The 14532-nt window shown below is 49.3% G+C and overlaps 1 protein-coding gene across 1 annotated transcript in view; it reads right to left on the minus strand.

Annotated features, from left to right (window-relative positions):
* Positions 1 to 3354: 3354 nt before the first annotated feature.
* The window catches only part of Asb18 (ankyrin repeat and SOCS box containing 18), a 66030-nt gene continuing 54852 nt past the window's right edge, over positions 3355 to 14532 (minus strand). The window contains exons 5-6 of the mRNA XM_035439266.1: positions 4656 to 4769; positions 3355 to 3540 (exon numbers count right to left, since the gene is read on the minus strand). Coding sequence (XP_035295157.1) covers positions 3355 to 3540; positions 4656 to 4769 — 300 coding nt within the window. The remainder of the gene's footprint in view (positions 3541 to 4655; positions 4770 to 14532) is intronic.

A 14532-nucleotide genomic window follows, 5' to 3' on the forward strand; every position in this document is an offset into this window, starting at 1 on the left:
ATGCCGGAACCAAGCTGAAAATAGCAAATGTTTGTGAGGACACAGAACAGTCGGTAGTCTTGTGCGCTGTGGGAATGTAGGGTGACGCCACAGCTCTGGGAAGCCAGAGTGGAAGATTTCTTAGGAAAACAGAAGCTGAAGGCGGAGCTGCTATCTGACCCAGCCCACTGCCAGATATCGTCAACTTGACAAGATTTAGAATCAACTAGGTATTCGTGTGGAGAGAGTTTCTAGATTGAATTGAGGTGGGAAGACTTGGGCTAAATGGGAGTGGCACCATCCCTTGGGCTGGGGTCCAGGGTCCAGTGAAAAGGAGCAAGTGAGTTTCACCTCTGTGAACACCTCTCCCAGCCCTGCCCTCCATGGTGGAATGTATCCTTTGCAAATGTGAGTCAAAGAAACCCTTATATTTCTTAAATTGCTTCTTGCAAGGTATATGATCACAGCAACAAGAAATTTTGGGGGTTGAGGGTTGGGGGAAGGGTATCATGATAGTTTAGGGATACACATGAAGCCTTCTCTCAGGTCAGCTGGGATGGAGAGGGTGGCTATGAATATGGCCACAGAGAACACATGCTCTCATTATCAGAATTCAATGAGGCCTGGGCTTCCAAGTCACTGCTGATGTTGTGCCTTTTTCTTGGCTTCCTCTTACTATCTGTACAAACAGCCGGAAGCATCTGTTGAGTTCTTTGTCTGGGCTGGATTCTGGGCTCAGGGAGACTTAGGACCGACAGTGAAGTGTCACAGATGAGTGGAGAATTCCAAACATTCAGAACACACAGACTGAGATTCTAAACCTCCATGGACCATCTCACCGTCTCTAACCTAGCAAGACGGGTGCTTGTAAGTAAATTGCAGTTGACTTCTTTGAAATAACTGCTCTTGTTGATGTGTGAGGGTGCCTGACTCGAAATTCATCCACTGTGGCTGTCACATGGGGTGTTCCCTGCTATCCAGTGTACTGCATTCTATTCCAGGACAAAGCAACCTTCCCAGTTCCTCTCAGAACTGCAATTCCTCGCTTACTCTCTGGTTCCTCATGTCTGTTCAATAAAGTTCAGATTTCTTAGAGGCACAGACCAAGGTCTCCTGGTCCGTTTGTCCCCAAATCTCTCCAGAACTACCTGCTTCCAGCTGCCAGTGTACGGGACCCTTCTCTTGGAGAGGCCCATCACGCTCCCTCCATGGTGGCTAACACTTTAGTACACTCTTGCCTTTGTTGGAGTTTTCCTTCTGCACACACAGTGGAGACTTCTGGAAGTCCGGGTAGGAGGGCTTGTAGAGAGCCATCTTCCTGGGACACAATCTTGAAGCAGTGTTTATTCACCCTTTTGCTGGATAGGCCAATTGACCTTCTCCAAGGGCAGCATGAGGACAGGCAGATCACAGGAGCTGGAAGACACAGTCTTGCCACTCCCTTGGAAGAGCCATGTGATGACACATGACTGCCCACCATGGCTCATGCCTGCTGTCTGTCTCCTTTGTGATGGCCACCCTCAACGGGAGGATCCTACTCCGTCCCTGCTTTTACTTTCCCATGGTCTTTCCTGAGACTCCTCATATTGCAGGTGTTTGTGGGGGGTCTGAACTCCCTTCACACATTGTAACAATAGGAGTGTGTGCCCAACCCTTTCTGAGGTTTCATCTCTCAGCAGCATCTCCTTTTGGCTGTAATTTGAAAGAAAAGGGGTCACTCTACTTGTTTTTAGAAGATGGCCATGGAGAATATTTGCTTTAAAATGCTGGCTATGGTATGGTTCAGTGGTATCACCCTTGCATAGGACACCATTGTCACTAAGTAGACAGTTCAGTCTTCACCATCCCAAGAAGGAGGTGCTCATTATACCAAGGGACCACCCAGGAGGCATTAGGCTTGGTCAGGAGGTGGAGATTGGGGGGTAAGCAAGGAGGGGCAAACAGGCCTCTCTTACTTGCCACAGTTGCCTCTCCCTCAAGGGTAGAGCTTTTCTTTCTCTTTTTTTCAGTTGTTCTTTCTTCTTTCCTTCCTTCCTTCCTCCCTCCCTCCTTCCCTCCCTCCCTCCCTCCCTCCCTCCCTTCCTTCCTTTCTTTTCTTTCTTTTTTGAGACAGAGTTTCTCTATGTAGCTCTGACTATCCTGCAACTCACTCTGTAGACCAGGCTGGCCTTGAACTCAGAGATTCACCTGTCCCTGCATCCCGAATACTGAGTGTACCACCACCAATGCGTGGCCCACATTTCTTTCTAGGTGTGTGGCTGCTGGTCATGGAGAGGTCAGGGCAGAGCAGTCTGACTGAGAGTCTGACAAAGGCAGTGGCCACATGTGGACTCTGGGATGGCTAGTTTTCCCAGGACAAGCATGGTCAGCAGGGAGTTCCTTCCTCTTCCTAGGGACTGGCTTTCCATGGTTGGATTGTCCCTTAGGATCAGCAAGGCCCCTTGTGTTAAGCATCAGAACAAAGAATGTTAAGAGCAAAGGGAGTGCAGGCCTTGATGTTTGGACATCTGCTGTGTGACACCCAGGCTGCGCTCAGGTGGCTCTCAGTCCATGTGCTTTCCTGGTGCCTGGCTTCTGGTGTCATTCACTAGAGTTGATCAATAAGGGTTGAAAGAGGGTTTCAGGCAGAAGACTCCTGAATGATAAAGGTCTGGCTTGCCATCCTCCAGTGTCCTGAGAGTGCCGGGCTCTCATGTGTTTTTAAGCACAATGCCCCCATCCCAAAAGGTACACTTGACCGTGGAGCCTGTGTTCTCCTAGCAGGGGTCTGCCGTGTTCTGGGCACAGCACCCCTCCAGGTGACTGGCTCCAGGAAGGTTGGACAGCCTTTCCTACCAGCCCAAGGAAGTGCCCATGCTGCTGATCCACAGATATATCTTGGAAATCATTAACATCTCTTAGTCTGACTTTGGTTTGGGGCACTTTCTGACAGCAACTGCTGAGCCACTGACTATGGGCTCCTCACAAACAACTAAGAGACTGGATATTTTTTAAAAAAATTTATTTACTTTATATGTGTGAATGTTTTGCCTGAATGCATTTATGTGCATTTAGTGTCTATGGAGGTCAGAAGTGGGCCCTAGATCCCCTGGAACTGGAGTTATGGGTGATTGTCAGCAACCAGGTGAGTGCTGGGAATTGAACCCACGTCTTAACTGCTGAGTCATCTCTCCATCTAGGATAACAGAGAGGGGTTTTATTTCCAATTCCATTTCAAGGTGAACTTGAGGCTTGTGGGTCTGTGCCTCCCTTGGTCACTTGGGGGCTGGAGGGGGCTGGATGTGGGCCCTCCTCCCCAAGGAGTGCTGTCCCTCACATATGGCCTCCGCCGCAGAAAGACAAAGAAAGATGCAGTGAAGAACCTGGGCTGTGTTTTCAATGCAAAACACCCTCTGGCTCCAAAAGCAGGTAATTTTGCAGGGTCTCAGGTAAGGGGAGCTGGGGCACAAGGTGAAAGCACTTCTTGCCTAAGAGTTTTCGGATGGCACAGCGGCAAAGGTGCTGCAGGCAACGCGGGGTGTGTGCCAAGGCGAAGAAAGACCTGTAGAAACGCTCGTGCATCTAGAAAAGAAAGGCGAGGGAGAGTGAGGCAGTGTCTGGAACTAACAAACATTCTTCCTGGCAGGAACACTGCTGGCTCATGCCATCCTGTGGTTCATAGGTGCCCGGCAGACACTGCAGAGGGAAAGTGCTGTCACCTGAGATCTGGCCTCCACTCAGAGTTCTGACATGTTTTTCCATTATGTCAGAGGGACAGGGTCGGGCATGATTTCCTGCAAGCCCTTTCTGTCCTGCCCCTGGCACAGCAGCCCTGCAGCTCCAGGGGTGGCCCCATCAATGCGAAGCAGGCCAGACAAGCCGTCTCTCTGCAGCAGTGGGCTCAGGAGCCATACAGAAGGCCATCATCTCATGGCTGTGTAAGTCATTCACTAGCACACGCAGTGAGACCGCAGACACTGTTTCCTGGGAGCATCTGGAAGTGGGTGTTCTCCCTGTTTGTGATCAATGGTTGCCTGTGGGCTCTGTCGTGTGTGGATGTATGCAGTGTTCACAGTAGCGCAGGTCACATGCCATAATCTGCACCTGCTACGCATGGCCAGGTGGGCATGCCTGGAAAAGGAGCCAGAGCCTGCAGCTCCCTTGCCTCCTTCCTTTCTGGCATGCTGGCTCCCCGAGCCCCAGCACTGTTAAAGCCCTCACGGGATGGCCATTTGTTCCCCATGTCCAATAGCACTTCACGACTGTCCCTTCGTGAACACAGAGGACTGGTTCCACAACCTCTGAGGGTACCAAAATTCACAGATGGGCCAGTCTCTTATGCAGAGCAGCCTCATGTTTGTGCCAAACATACACAATTCTCCTGTTTACTCTCAAGCACCTCCAGATTACCCATAATGCAACTATGTAAACGCTACCTAGAGGGGTTGTCGTATGCTGTGATGTTTAGAGAATTATGACAAGCGATGAAGGTGTCTGTAGTTTGGAGGGGGCAGATCCAATTTACACCCAATATTTTTGACCTGTGGTTGGTTGACGCTATAGGGGTGGTGCCCTCAGATCACCACCCAACTGTCCTGTCTTCCTTCTTTGGATGTTTTACTTCCTGGGTTTGAGTGTAAAACTAGAGACAGAGAGGGCCTGAGTTCTGGAGTGTCAGGGATGAGACGTCTTCTCACCTGGTACACCTCTTCAGGGATCGCCTCCTGCCAGGACTCAGAAACACAGAGCTGGGTGTAGGAGTTGAACAGAACTTCAATGACAGCGGGCACCTGTGCACAGGTCCTCAGCACCTGGAGGGAAATGGGGAGGCATGATGCAGGGTGTCAGGCTTGAGAGCCGAGGGGAGAAAGGCTGGAGATGCAGGCATGGTCTAACATTTCATGTCTGCCACTCCCTGGCTCTGTGACCTCAAAGGCCCAAGACACACCACACAGAGTGATGATACCAGAACACCAGTGTTTTCAGTGAGGCAGAGGCTCTTCCAGGAAGCCCACTTCCTCTGGGTGGCTACCTGTGCAGTCAGGGCTGGGGCTTTGTAGTCAGGTGGTTTAGGGGCAGGGGTGGGCTGGGGGATGCTTAGGGGTGACAGCCCCCTTCCTCAGCGGAGCTGCTCAGAGCAAATGAAAGCAGTTCCATGGGCAGTGTGGCCTGGGGATTGTGTTCCCAGTTTCCCATGGCTTTGTGTGTGAGTGTGTGTGTGTGTGTGTGTGTGTGTGTGTGTGTGTAAGGTAAGAATAGAGGGAAAGACTGTTTTGCTGTTGTCTTTCCACTTGGAATGGCCCTTGCATTTTATTTCACAAATCCAACAGAAAAAATATTTTTTATTTACTTTTAAATACTTAGTTTTATTTTGACTGTGTGTCTGTGTCTGTATGTACATGTTTTAGTCGGGCACTGGTGCCACACACCTTTAATTCTAGCACTTGAGAGGCAGAGGCAGGCAGATCTCTGTGAGTTCTAGGTCAGCCTGGCCTACACAGTGAGAGCCAGGACAGCTGGGGCTACATAGTGAGACCCAGTCTCAAAAAAAAAGAGAAGATTTATTACTTATGCAATGTGTGTGTACCTGGATGAGTAAATGCACTCCATGTGTCTGCCTGAGGAGGCCAGAAGAGTACATCTGGTTGCCTGGAGCTGGAGTTACAGGTATTGTAGGGAGCCTAATGTGAGTGCTGGGAACCGAACCTGGGTCCTCTTGAAGAATAGCAAGTACTATTTTCTGGGTAGACAAACATTTTGGCAGCTACTCTTCTTTCACTTTTGGTATTAATATTTCTTACCTGAAAATTATTACCTTGGCTATAGTCTTATGTTTTGTGTTAAAAACATTGATAGTTGGCACAATCATCTTATTCCTAATTTTTGTTTGGTTTTGGAGATAGCATCTCATTATGTAAGCCTAAATACATGGATTTTCTGTTAAATCTTTTTAAAAAATGATTTATTTATTTTATGTACATTGGTGTTTTGCCTGCATGTATGTCGGGTGAGAGTGTTGGATCCTCTAGAACTGGAATTACAGATAGCTGTGAGCTGCCATGTGGGTGTTGAGAATTGAACCTGGGTCCTCTGAAAGAGCAGCCAGTGCTCTTAACTGCTATGTCATCTCTTCAGCCCTTCTTTTAACTTCTTAAAATACAAAATTTCAATCCTCTTAGTGAGTAGACAATTGTTGGAATTAAGAAGACATAGTAGTTGTTTAAAGTTTTTTGTTTGTCTGTGTTTGGTTGGTACCTACATTTTCTTGGTAAACAATCTCCATTTTAGAGAATTTTAGTGAGCAGATGTGAACGGCCACAGGCAGGGCAAGACTGAAGGGCATCACCACGCCCTGTAAGGAGGCCAGCTCTATAACCCAGCACAGGGTGTCTGGGGCAACTGAGGGGATGAGACAAGGAGGGATTTCATTCAGAGGTGAGTGGTGAGAAGCTTTTGGAAGAGATCATGTTCCCATGAGTCCAGAGAGAGGTGGCAGTCAGAGGTCCACACTCCAAGTGGCAGTCTGCAGGAAAGAAAACTTCTTTTTCATGCTTTTTCATCCTCTTGGTGGCTCTCCTTAGTCTTCTGGGCCATTTTCTCATCTCCATATTTTGTTTTCAAAGAGGGATGTCCTTCTCTTCATTCCTGTCCCCATCTCTTTTCTCTTGTCTTTCATCCAGTTTCTCAGCCTTTGATACCATCCCCATGCCACTGGTCTACAGGCTTTTTGACTCTCTTGAACTCTGGGCTTAGATATCCAATGGTTTCCTTCAGATCCCCACCTTGTCCAGTCCTAGACCAGATGCCCTGAACTCTTAGTTTCCTGGGTCACACACCTGCTGCCCTGGCCTTGTCCTTGACCGTCTTAGCTGATGGCAGCGCGTCTGTCTTTCTGACTCTCAGGCTGGAAGCCCTGGGACCATTGTTGATTTCCATTTCTTTCATGCTCTACATCCAGTCTATGAAGAAGCCCCCACAGCTCTGCCTTCAAGGTCCATCCTGAATCAGAGTACCATCCTAGCCTAAGTGGTGTCCCTCGTGTGGGCCACTGTGTCAAGACTCCAGCTTGCCTCTTCTGTTCTCTTCCTCATGGCAGCGAGGAGGGTTTCATGGAACATTAGTCAAGTGAAGTCATTGCTTTGCAGACATCACCAATGGCCAAAGTCACAACAGTGTCCCTTGGAGCCCTTTCCAGCTCCCATCCTCGTCATCTCTGAACACCTTCGTCCACTGTGGTCCCCTGCTATTCTACATGCAGTTCGGGCCTCTCGAGTTTCAGGCCCCAGACCTCTGCACAGCTGGCTTCCTCACTTCTTTGAAGTTTTTGTTCAAAGGCCACCAACCTTAGCTCCCCAACTCTGAACCCATTGCTACCACCCCACTCTGCTTCTTTCCCCCAAGAAAAACATCAGGATAAAAATGCTGTCATGCCAACCTTAGTGACAACAATGTGAAGCCAGGAAGTCCTGTGGGAAGGGTTTGCAGAGCTACCTGCTGGCCCAAAATTGGTGAGCATACCGAAGACACTACTGCAGGGCCATTTGCCAATACATGTTTGCCAAGCTTCAGCTAATAGCACCCTTGCTACTAACTCTGAGGCTGAGGGTTATTATTTAAAAATATCATATACATTTCTCTTAACTAAAAATATCTGCCTCTATTTTTGTGTATGTATCATGGGTGTGTATGTGCCAGTGAGTGTGGGTGGAGGACAAAAGACAATTTGCCAGAAGTCAGTTTTCTCCTTCCACCTTAACGTGTCCCAGGGATTGAACTCAGGTCACCAGGCTTGTTGGCAAGAGCCTTTGTCTGTGAGACATCTCGCTGGCCCATGCAACTCTCCTAATTTCCTCTTTTGTTTTGAGAGAAGATCTTGCTGCCTGTCCTAGGTTGATCTCCAGCTTGCAATTCTTGCCTCGGCTTCCCACACATGGGATTCCAGGCATGTATCACCGTGCCTCACTCAAGTTTTGCTTTTGAAAACCTTCTTTACCTCCCCTGCTTGGCATTCCCTCCCAGTTCACGATGGTGTGTGTGTTCCCTGGGTAGTTCTCTGTAATCTCCTGATACATGACAGTGTTGTAAGGAGACACACTCCGTAGTATTCAGGCTGCCATCTCCTGGGTCTTCTCATGTCACTGGTTTATTATGCTCATGGCTGATAATATCTTTCTGCCTGTTTGGCTGCAGACTGCTTGAGGGAGGGTGGTGCTCTCTGATCTGCTCACCCATTTATCCACAGTACCCAGCATCTTGCCGGTACCTGACTGTTGCTCATACATATCTGTTGAATAAATAATTGAATAGAAATACTTTCTTGTTCTTTAGAAAAAGGATCAAAGGATATGTTTTCTAAGCTGTTCATATCTGAAAATATCTTCTTTCTTTTGGCATCAAATGAAAGCCATCTTGGCTCAGACTAATGTTCTAGTATCCAAACTTTAAAAAACATATTAAGGGATTTTTCAGCTTCCCTAACCCCCCTCTGTTTTGCAGAGGGTCTTTTCCTCCATGAGTCTGCTACATGGGTGTGTTTCTTCACCCCCTTCCCACCAACAAATGCCATTCTTCAACTGGAAAAAATATGTTGATGAAGGTTGAGGATGTAGCTTAGTTTGGTAGACTGCCTGCATAGTATCCAAGAAGCCTCCAGTTCAACTCACAGCTCCATATAACACTCTGGTGTGGTGGCATGCTCTCATATTCCCAGTGCTTCTGAGATGGAGGCAGGAGGATAAGAGGTTCAAGGTTGTTCTTAACTATCCAGCAAGTTTGCCGGACGGTGGTGGTGCACGCCTTTAGTCCCAGCACTCAGGAGGCAGAGGCAGGCAGATCTCTGTGAGTTCGAGACCAGCCTGATCTACAAGAGCCGGTTCCAGGACAGCCTCCAATGCCACAGAGAAACCCTGTCTCGAAAAACCAAACTAAACCAAACCAACCAACCAACCAAATGAACAAACAAAACAAAACAAAACAAAACAACAACAAAAAAACAAAAAACCTATCCAGCAAGTTCAAGGCTAGCCTTGGCTCAAAACACATGTAGAGGATATTTCATTGTCTTTTGTTGATATTGTAGCTGAGAAATCTCAATCCAGTCTGAGTCTTATACCCTTAGAAATAACCTTTTTTTTTTTCTGACTTGATAGTAAGATTTTTTTCCCAAGTATTTTAAGGACAGTTTTGATAGGATGTCATAGGTATATTTTTTGTCAAGTACTTGTCAAGAAGACTCATTTAACTTCAAATTAAAAGTTAAGACTTTTAACACAGCCAAGTTTTCTTGTTAAGTCTTTGGTTATGGCTCCTGATCCTGTTGTCCTAGGCTCATCTTGAATAACTTCACCATCTGTTGGTTGGCTTCACACTCTGTCCTTTGTGCCTGCTCCTTCCTCTTTCTCTCCTTCCACCTGATGTGCCTTGGGGATGGAACTGATTGAGGTGATATTGTCCAGAGACCATGACTATCCAGGGAGCCTGACGCCAAGTGAAGCCAACAGCAGCTGTAGGTTGACCGAGGTCTCGGACCAGTGGCTTCGGAGTCAGAAGGAGACAAGATGGTATGGATTAGGTGCAGGAGGTAAGCAAGAAGGGAGGAGACCTGGCTTCTTTTCCCTCCATGCTCAAATTATCCACGGAGCACAGACTGGCTAGGTCCTCTCTCTGGCCACTCGGGATGCAGAGCAGAATCAGGAGCAGCAAGGAGGGAACCGAGAATGCACAGGCAGCGTGAAGGGCATTCTGTCTTTAGTCTGTGCGGGAGCCCTTTTTATTGCTTGCTTCTCTTCATATCCTTCTGTTGACCCCTCTCAGCCTCTCTGTCCTCACAGAACCCAGAAGCCATGTCTTCACTTAGCTCTCAGCTCTTCTTCCAGGTGATCTGCTGAGACACAGTTCTTCCCTATTTCCCAGATGCTGTACTTTTTCTCTTTTTTGCTGTTGCCTGACCCTGGGAACCCATCAAGCTTTTATTCTTGTGTGTGTGTGGCTCATGCACAGGAGTACATGGGTGCTCATGTCTGTGCCTGTGCATGCAGAGGCCAGCATAGCACACTCGGTGTCTTCCTCGGTTGAATTTTGAGTTACTGCCTTGGGACATGGTCTCACTCAACTGGCAGCATACAGTGTGGGTTGGGTTGGCTACCCAGGGTAGTTTAGGGATCTGCTTGCCTCTCTCCCCACCCACAGTGCTGGGGTTACAGGCTGCATGCAGCTGTGTCTGCTATTTTTACATAGGTTCTGAAGATTCAAACTCAGATCCTTATGACTGCAGAGCAAGCACTCCTAGCACTGAGCCATCACGCCAACTCCAGGTCTCATAACTGCAGAGCAAGTGCTCCTAGCACTCCAGCTGCCTGCCCAATGTTCCTGGCGAGGTCTGCCTGGCTGTCTAGACATTCACAGCCTAAACACTCACAGCCCCACCATAGATGGATGCTAATTGAGAGGTGACCATTCTAGTGCTGCCCCGGGCTTCCTTTCTTGTTCCCTTCCTTTCTTCTCTAGTTTCTGTTTCCAAAGACATCTTTAAGAAGACAGAACCACTGCTTTTTCTAGTCATCCTATTGGCATTGCAACTCTACCATTTATTTTGTGTATGCCCATGTGCCAGACGTGTGTGTGTGTGTGTGTGTGTGTGTGTGTGTGTGTGTGTGTGTGTGTGTGCAGGTCTGTAGACAACTGAGATAGTCTGTTCTCTCCACCACGCGGGTCTTGAACTCAGGTTGTCAGGGTTGTTGGCAAGCACCTTTACCCACTGAGTCATCTCTCCAGGTCCATATTGCATAGTGAGAATATACTATCACTGGTCCATTTCTTGCAATGAAATGACCATCATCAAGTCAAGCTTAGGCCATTTTCAGAAAAGGAGACAGAACAGAGTGGGCTGCAGCTGGCGGGCTCTGCGCTAGGAGCACCTCCCTACCTCTTCCAGCCAGGCGAGCCCTTGTCCCCTCCAAGATGCTCTTTACTTGTTGATATTTCTGGTGTCTTCAGTCCTAGTCCTAGGCCCTCACCTCTCATTCCTTCACTCTCTTCTCTGCTGGGGGAAGCTAGCCCCCAGTCTCCTGCTTCCCAGGTGCACTCTGGTACTTTCTGCTTCCTAAGGCCATGCTACCGCTTCCCCCAACCCTGCTCCTTCCCTGCAAACGTTAAATGGCTCCCAGGGACTGCATGCTACACAGACCTCCCCCACCCAGGGTAGAAAAGAGCTGCCCTCCCCTAGAGCCAACCCCTCCCCCACCCCGGGGTCATAGACTGTGACAAAGTCTTATTGCCTGTCTCCAGGAATTCATTTTCTGTCTCTCCCTCTGTTCCACCTCTCTGGGGCTCCCCGCCCCTCCCTAGCCCCTCAGCACCGTGCCCCTCGTGTTTGCCAGGCAGCTGGCTGCCTTCATTATTTTTACGCCAACACAGTTTAAAAATCTCCGCTGCCTCCTTGCTGTCTGCCGAGAGGCGGCTGCCACATTACTCTGACACGTTGATGTCATTAGTGTCCAAGCGCACGCTCTTCAGCTAATGAGGCGGCAGAAAGAAAATTAAGGGGAAAAATCACACAGGCACATTGCTTTATATGTAGATGGAGAAATAAAAGAAGGGTAGGAAAACAGAGGAAAGCTTCCTGACGGCTCCCATCCCTCCTCCCCTGGAGACACTGCTGCACAGCAGGCAGCCAGGGAAACGGGGCCTGCGTTTTGACCACGGTTCTGCAATCTCCTGCTCAAATCTGGTGAAATTGCGGTGAGTGGCTGAAGTCACTTTGCCTAATTCCGAATTAGGCACAAAACAAGAAATCAGGCGGCTGTGGTTCCAGCAGCATCAACAGCCAGGAGTGGTTGAGGCCAGACTGGAATCTGCAGCTGTTTCTGGAATCTTCCTTTGCATTTCTAGCTCTGTCTTCCTCATCTGTATTTTCACAGCACCCAGTGGTTCCCCCTGCTCTCTCCTCCAGTTTCTTCTTCACACTCAAGCAGATTCATTTCAACACACAGATTTTTTGTTAATGTCACCTCCTTCACTTAAAATGATGAACTGGATTTCTATCGTCCTTAGGCAAAAGGCCCAGGCCCTTCACAAGTCCTCCTCAGCTGTTTCAGCATGGGTAGGCGTGTAAGTGTGGGTGTAGGCGTGGGTGGGTGGGAGCTTGCACACATTCCATGCTTGCTCTGTCCCAGGGCATCTGCCTGGCCTGTGCCTGTGGTCTGTCATATTGCCCTCCCCGCCCCAGGCTTTGGCCCTCAGAGCTGGGTTTGCTCAGTGCCTGTTTGAGGTTTTCAATACCCCAGAGTGATGGTTAATTTTGACTGTCAACTTGACAGGATCTAGAATCATCTAGGACACAGATCTCAGGACGTGTCTGTGAAGGAATTTCCAGGCTGGGGTAAATGAGACAGGAAGACCCACTGTAAATGTGGGCAGCTCTCCTCTGGGCCTGGGACGAATATGACAGATTTCTCCAAGCACGGGCACCCAGCTTTGTCTGCCTCCTGACTTCGGGGCAATGTGACCAGCTGCACTGCACTCCTGATGCTGTGGGGTCCCCACCACGACACTCTGTACCCACAAATCGTGAGCCAATGTAACCCTCCCTTTCTCTCCTTCCTTCCTTCCTTCCTTCCTTCCTTCCTTCCTTCCTTCTTTCTTTCTTTCTTTCTTTCTTTCTCAAGACAGGGTTTCTCTGTGCAACAGTCCTGGCTGTCCCAGAACTCACTCTGTAGACCAGGCTGGCCTCAAAATCACAGAGATCTGCCTGCCTCTGTACCCGGAGTGCTAGGATTAAAGGTATGTGCCACCACTCCCCGGCTAGACCTCTCTTTCTTAAGTTGCTTTGGTCAGACATTTTATTACAGCAATGAAAAATGTAATACACACAGCCAGTCAAGGCCAAGACCCAATTTGACACCTGCAAAGTCAGGTAGGTCTATGACAGGTCTCAGTGAGTATGACTGTCTTACCCCCAAGTCAGGCTGCTCAAAAAAAGCTCAAAAGTCTGTGTGTGCCTGTCCTCAATGGAGCGTCAGCCAGGACTACTATATCTTAAAATTTATTATTATTGTTTGAGATAGGGTTTCTCTGTGTAGTTTTGGAGCCTGTCCTGGTGCTAGCTATGGAGACCAGGCTGGCCTCAAAGTCAAAGAGAGCTGCCTGCTTCTGCCTCCTGAGTGCTGGGATTAAAGGAATGTGCCACCACCCAGCTTATTAAGTAAGTGTGTGTGTGTGTGTGTGTGTGTGTGTGTGTGTGTGTGTGTGTATTAGAGGCATCAGACCCCCACCCCCAAGACCTGGAGTTACAAGAGGTTGTGAGCTGCCTGATGTGGATGCTGGCAACTGAACTCGGGTCCTCTGCAAGGGCAGTATGTGCCTTTAACCTTCAAGCTATCTCTCCAGTCCCTAAGTGTGGTTGTTAAAAGAATACACGGTGAGCACACGATGGACAAGGTGGGCAGACAACACAGCCAATGAAACAGTTAGGGGAATCATGGCTGGCCCAGTCCTTACACTTCTGGGAGTCACTGGTGGGCCTGCTGCTTAATTCCTCCTAGCCCTTGCAGGTGGCTGGCCCCCTCCTCAGGTAGCACATCTTGGCTCCATCGAAACAGGGCTGGTTCATAGAGAGAGCACAACAGGAAGGGGCGGAATGCCAAGGGCTCTGGAGGGGGTTAGTGATGTCAGGGGACAAATACAGCTTACCACCTGGCCCCGCGCCACTTCTAGTGGTTCCCAGGTGAACACAAAGAAACAGGGAGAGAGGAGAGGAGTTTGAATTAAAGGATGTGGTTCTGAAGAGCAGGTCATGTCCTCCCTAGAGTTGGCTTGGGCCTAGGGCCCTCCTAGTCTCTTTGTGGCCCCAACACTCTCTTGAAAGATGTGGACAAAGCAAAATGGGCTTCATCCCAGAGTCATGAATTTGGGGAGAAATTTGGGAAAAACCTCTATCCCAGACCACAGCTGGGTCCACATTCTTGGGGCTCCCTGCTCTACAGGGAGTCAGTCCCTTGCCCCAGAGCTGCTGGCCCTACTCTGTCTTTACCCCTTCTAGGACTGAACTCTGGCCGCCAGCTTCTGCCTGCATCTGCTCTGGGCCTGCCCCTCTGCCTCTGGTGTCAACCCGGGGGCAGCAGGGCAGAGGGCCCTGGCATCATGGACACAGTGGCTCCACAGCCTGTCGCCCCTTGGTTTTCAGAGCAGCACAGTGAGCATGGATGCTCCTTGTCTGCCTGATGCCATGACGGCGCCTTTGTCTGGGAACTGGCAACTGTGACTTATGTCACAAGCTCTCTGGGAAACCTTTTGCCTCAGTAATTCTGAGCTCCGCGGGTGTCTCTTTACATCTATTTAAAGTACGGCTGCTGCTCACGGGGTGGGGGTGGGGGGGGCAGGGGCTGCCTGCTCTGTAGCATTCCAGGTGGCTTGTCTGTTGCCTGCCATGGTGTCTGTGTCTTGCCCGGTGGAGCATCTTGGTGACCAGTTTGTATATACTTGTTGTGCATCCCCATGGGGGTGCTGGGGCCAGTTAGGTGGGTAGCTGCCTTCCCATGTGAAACCCACAGGGAGCCTGAGTAGGAGAGGATGTTG

The sequence above is a fragment of the Cricetulus griseus genome, chromosome 2 (genome assembly GCF_003668045.3).
Source record: "Cricetulus griseus strain 17A/GY chromosome 2, alternate assembly CriGri-PICRH-1.0, whole genome shotgun sequence".
Taxonomy (NCBI): domain Eukaryota; kingdom Metazoa; phylum Chordata; class Mammalia; order Rodentia; family Cricetidae; genus Cricetulus; species Cricetulus griseus.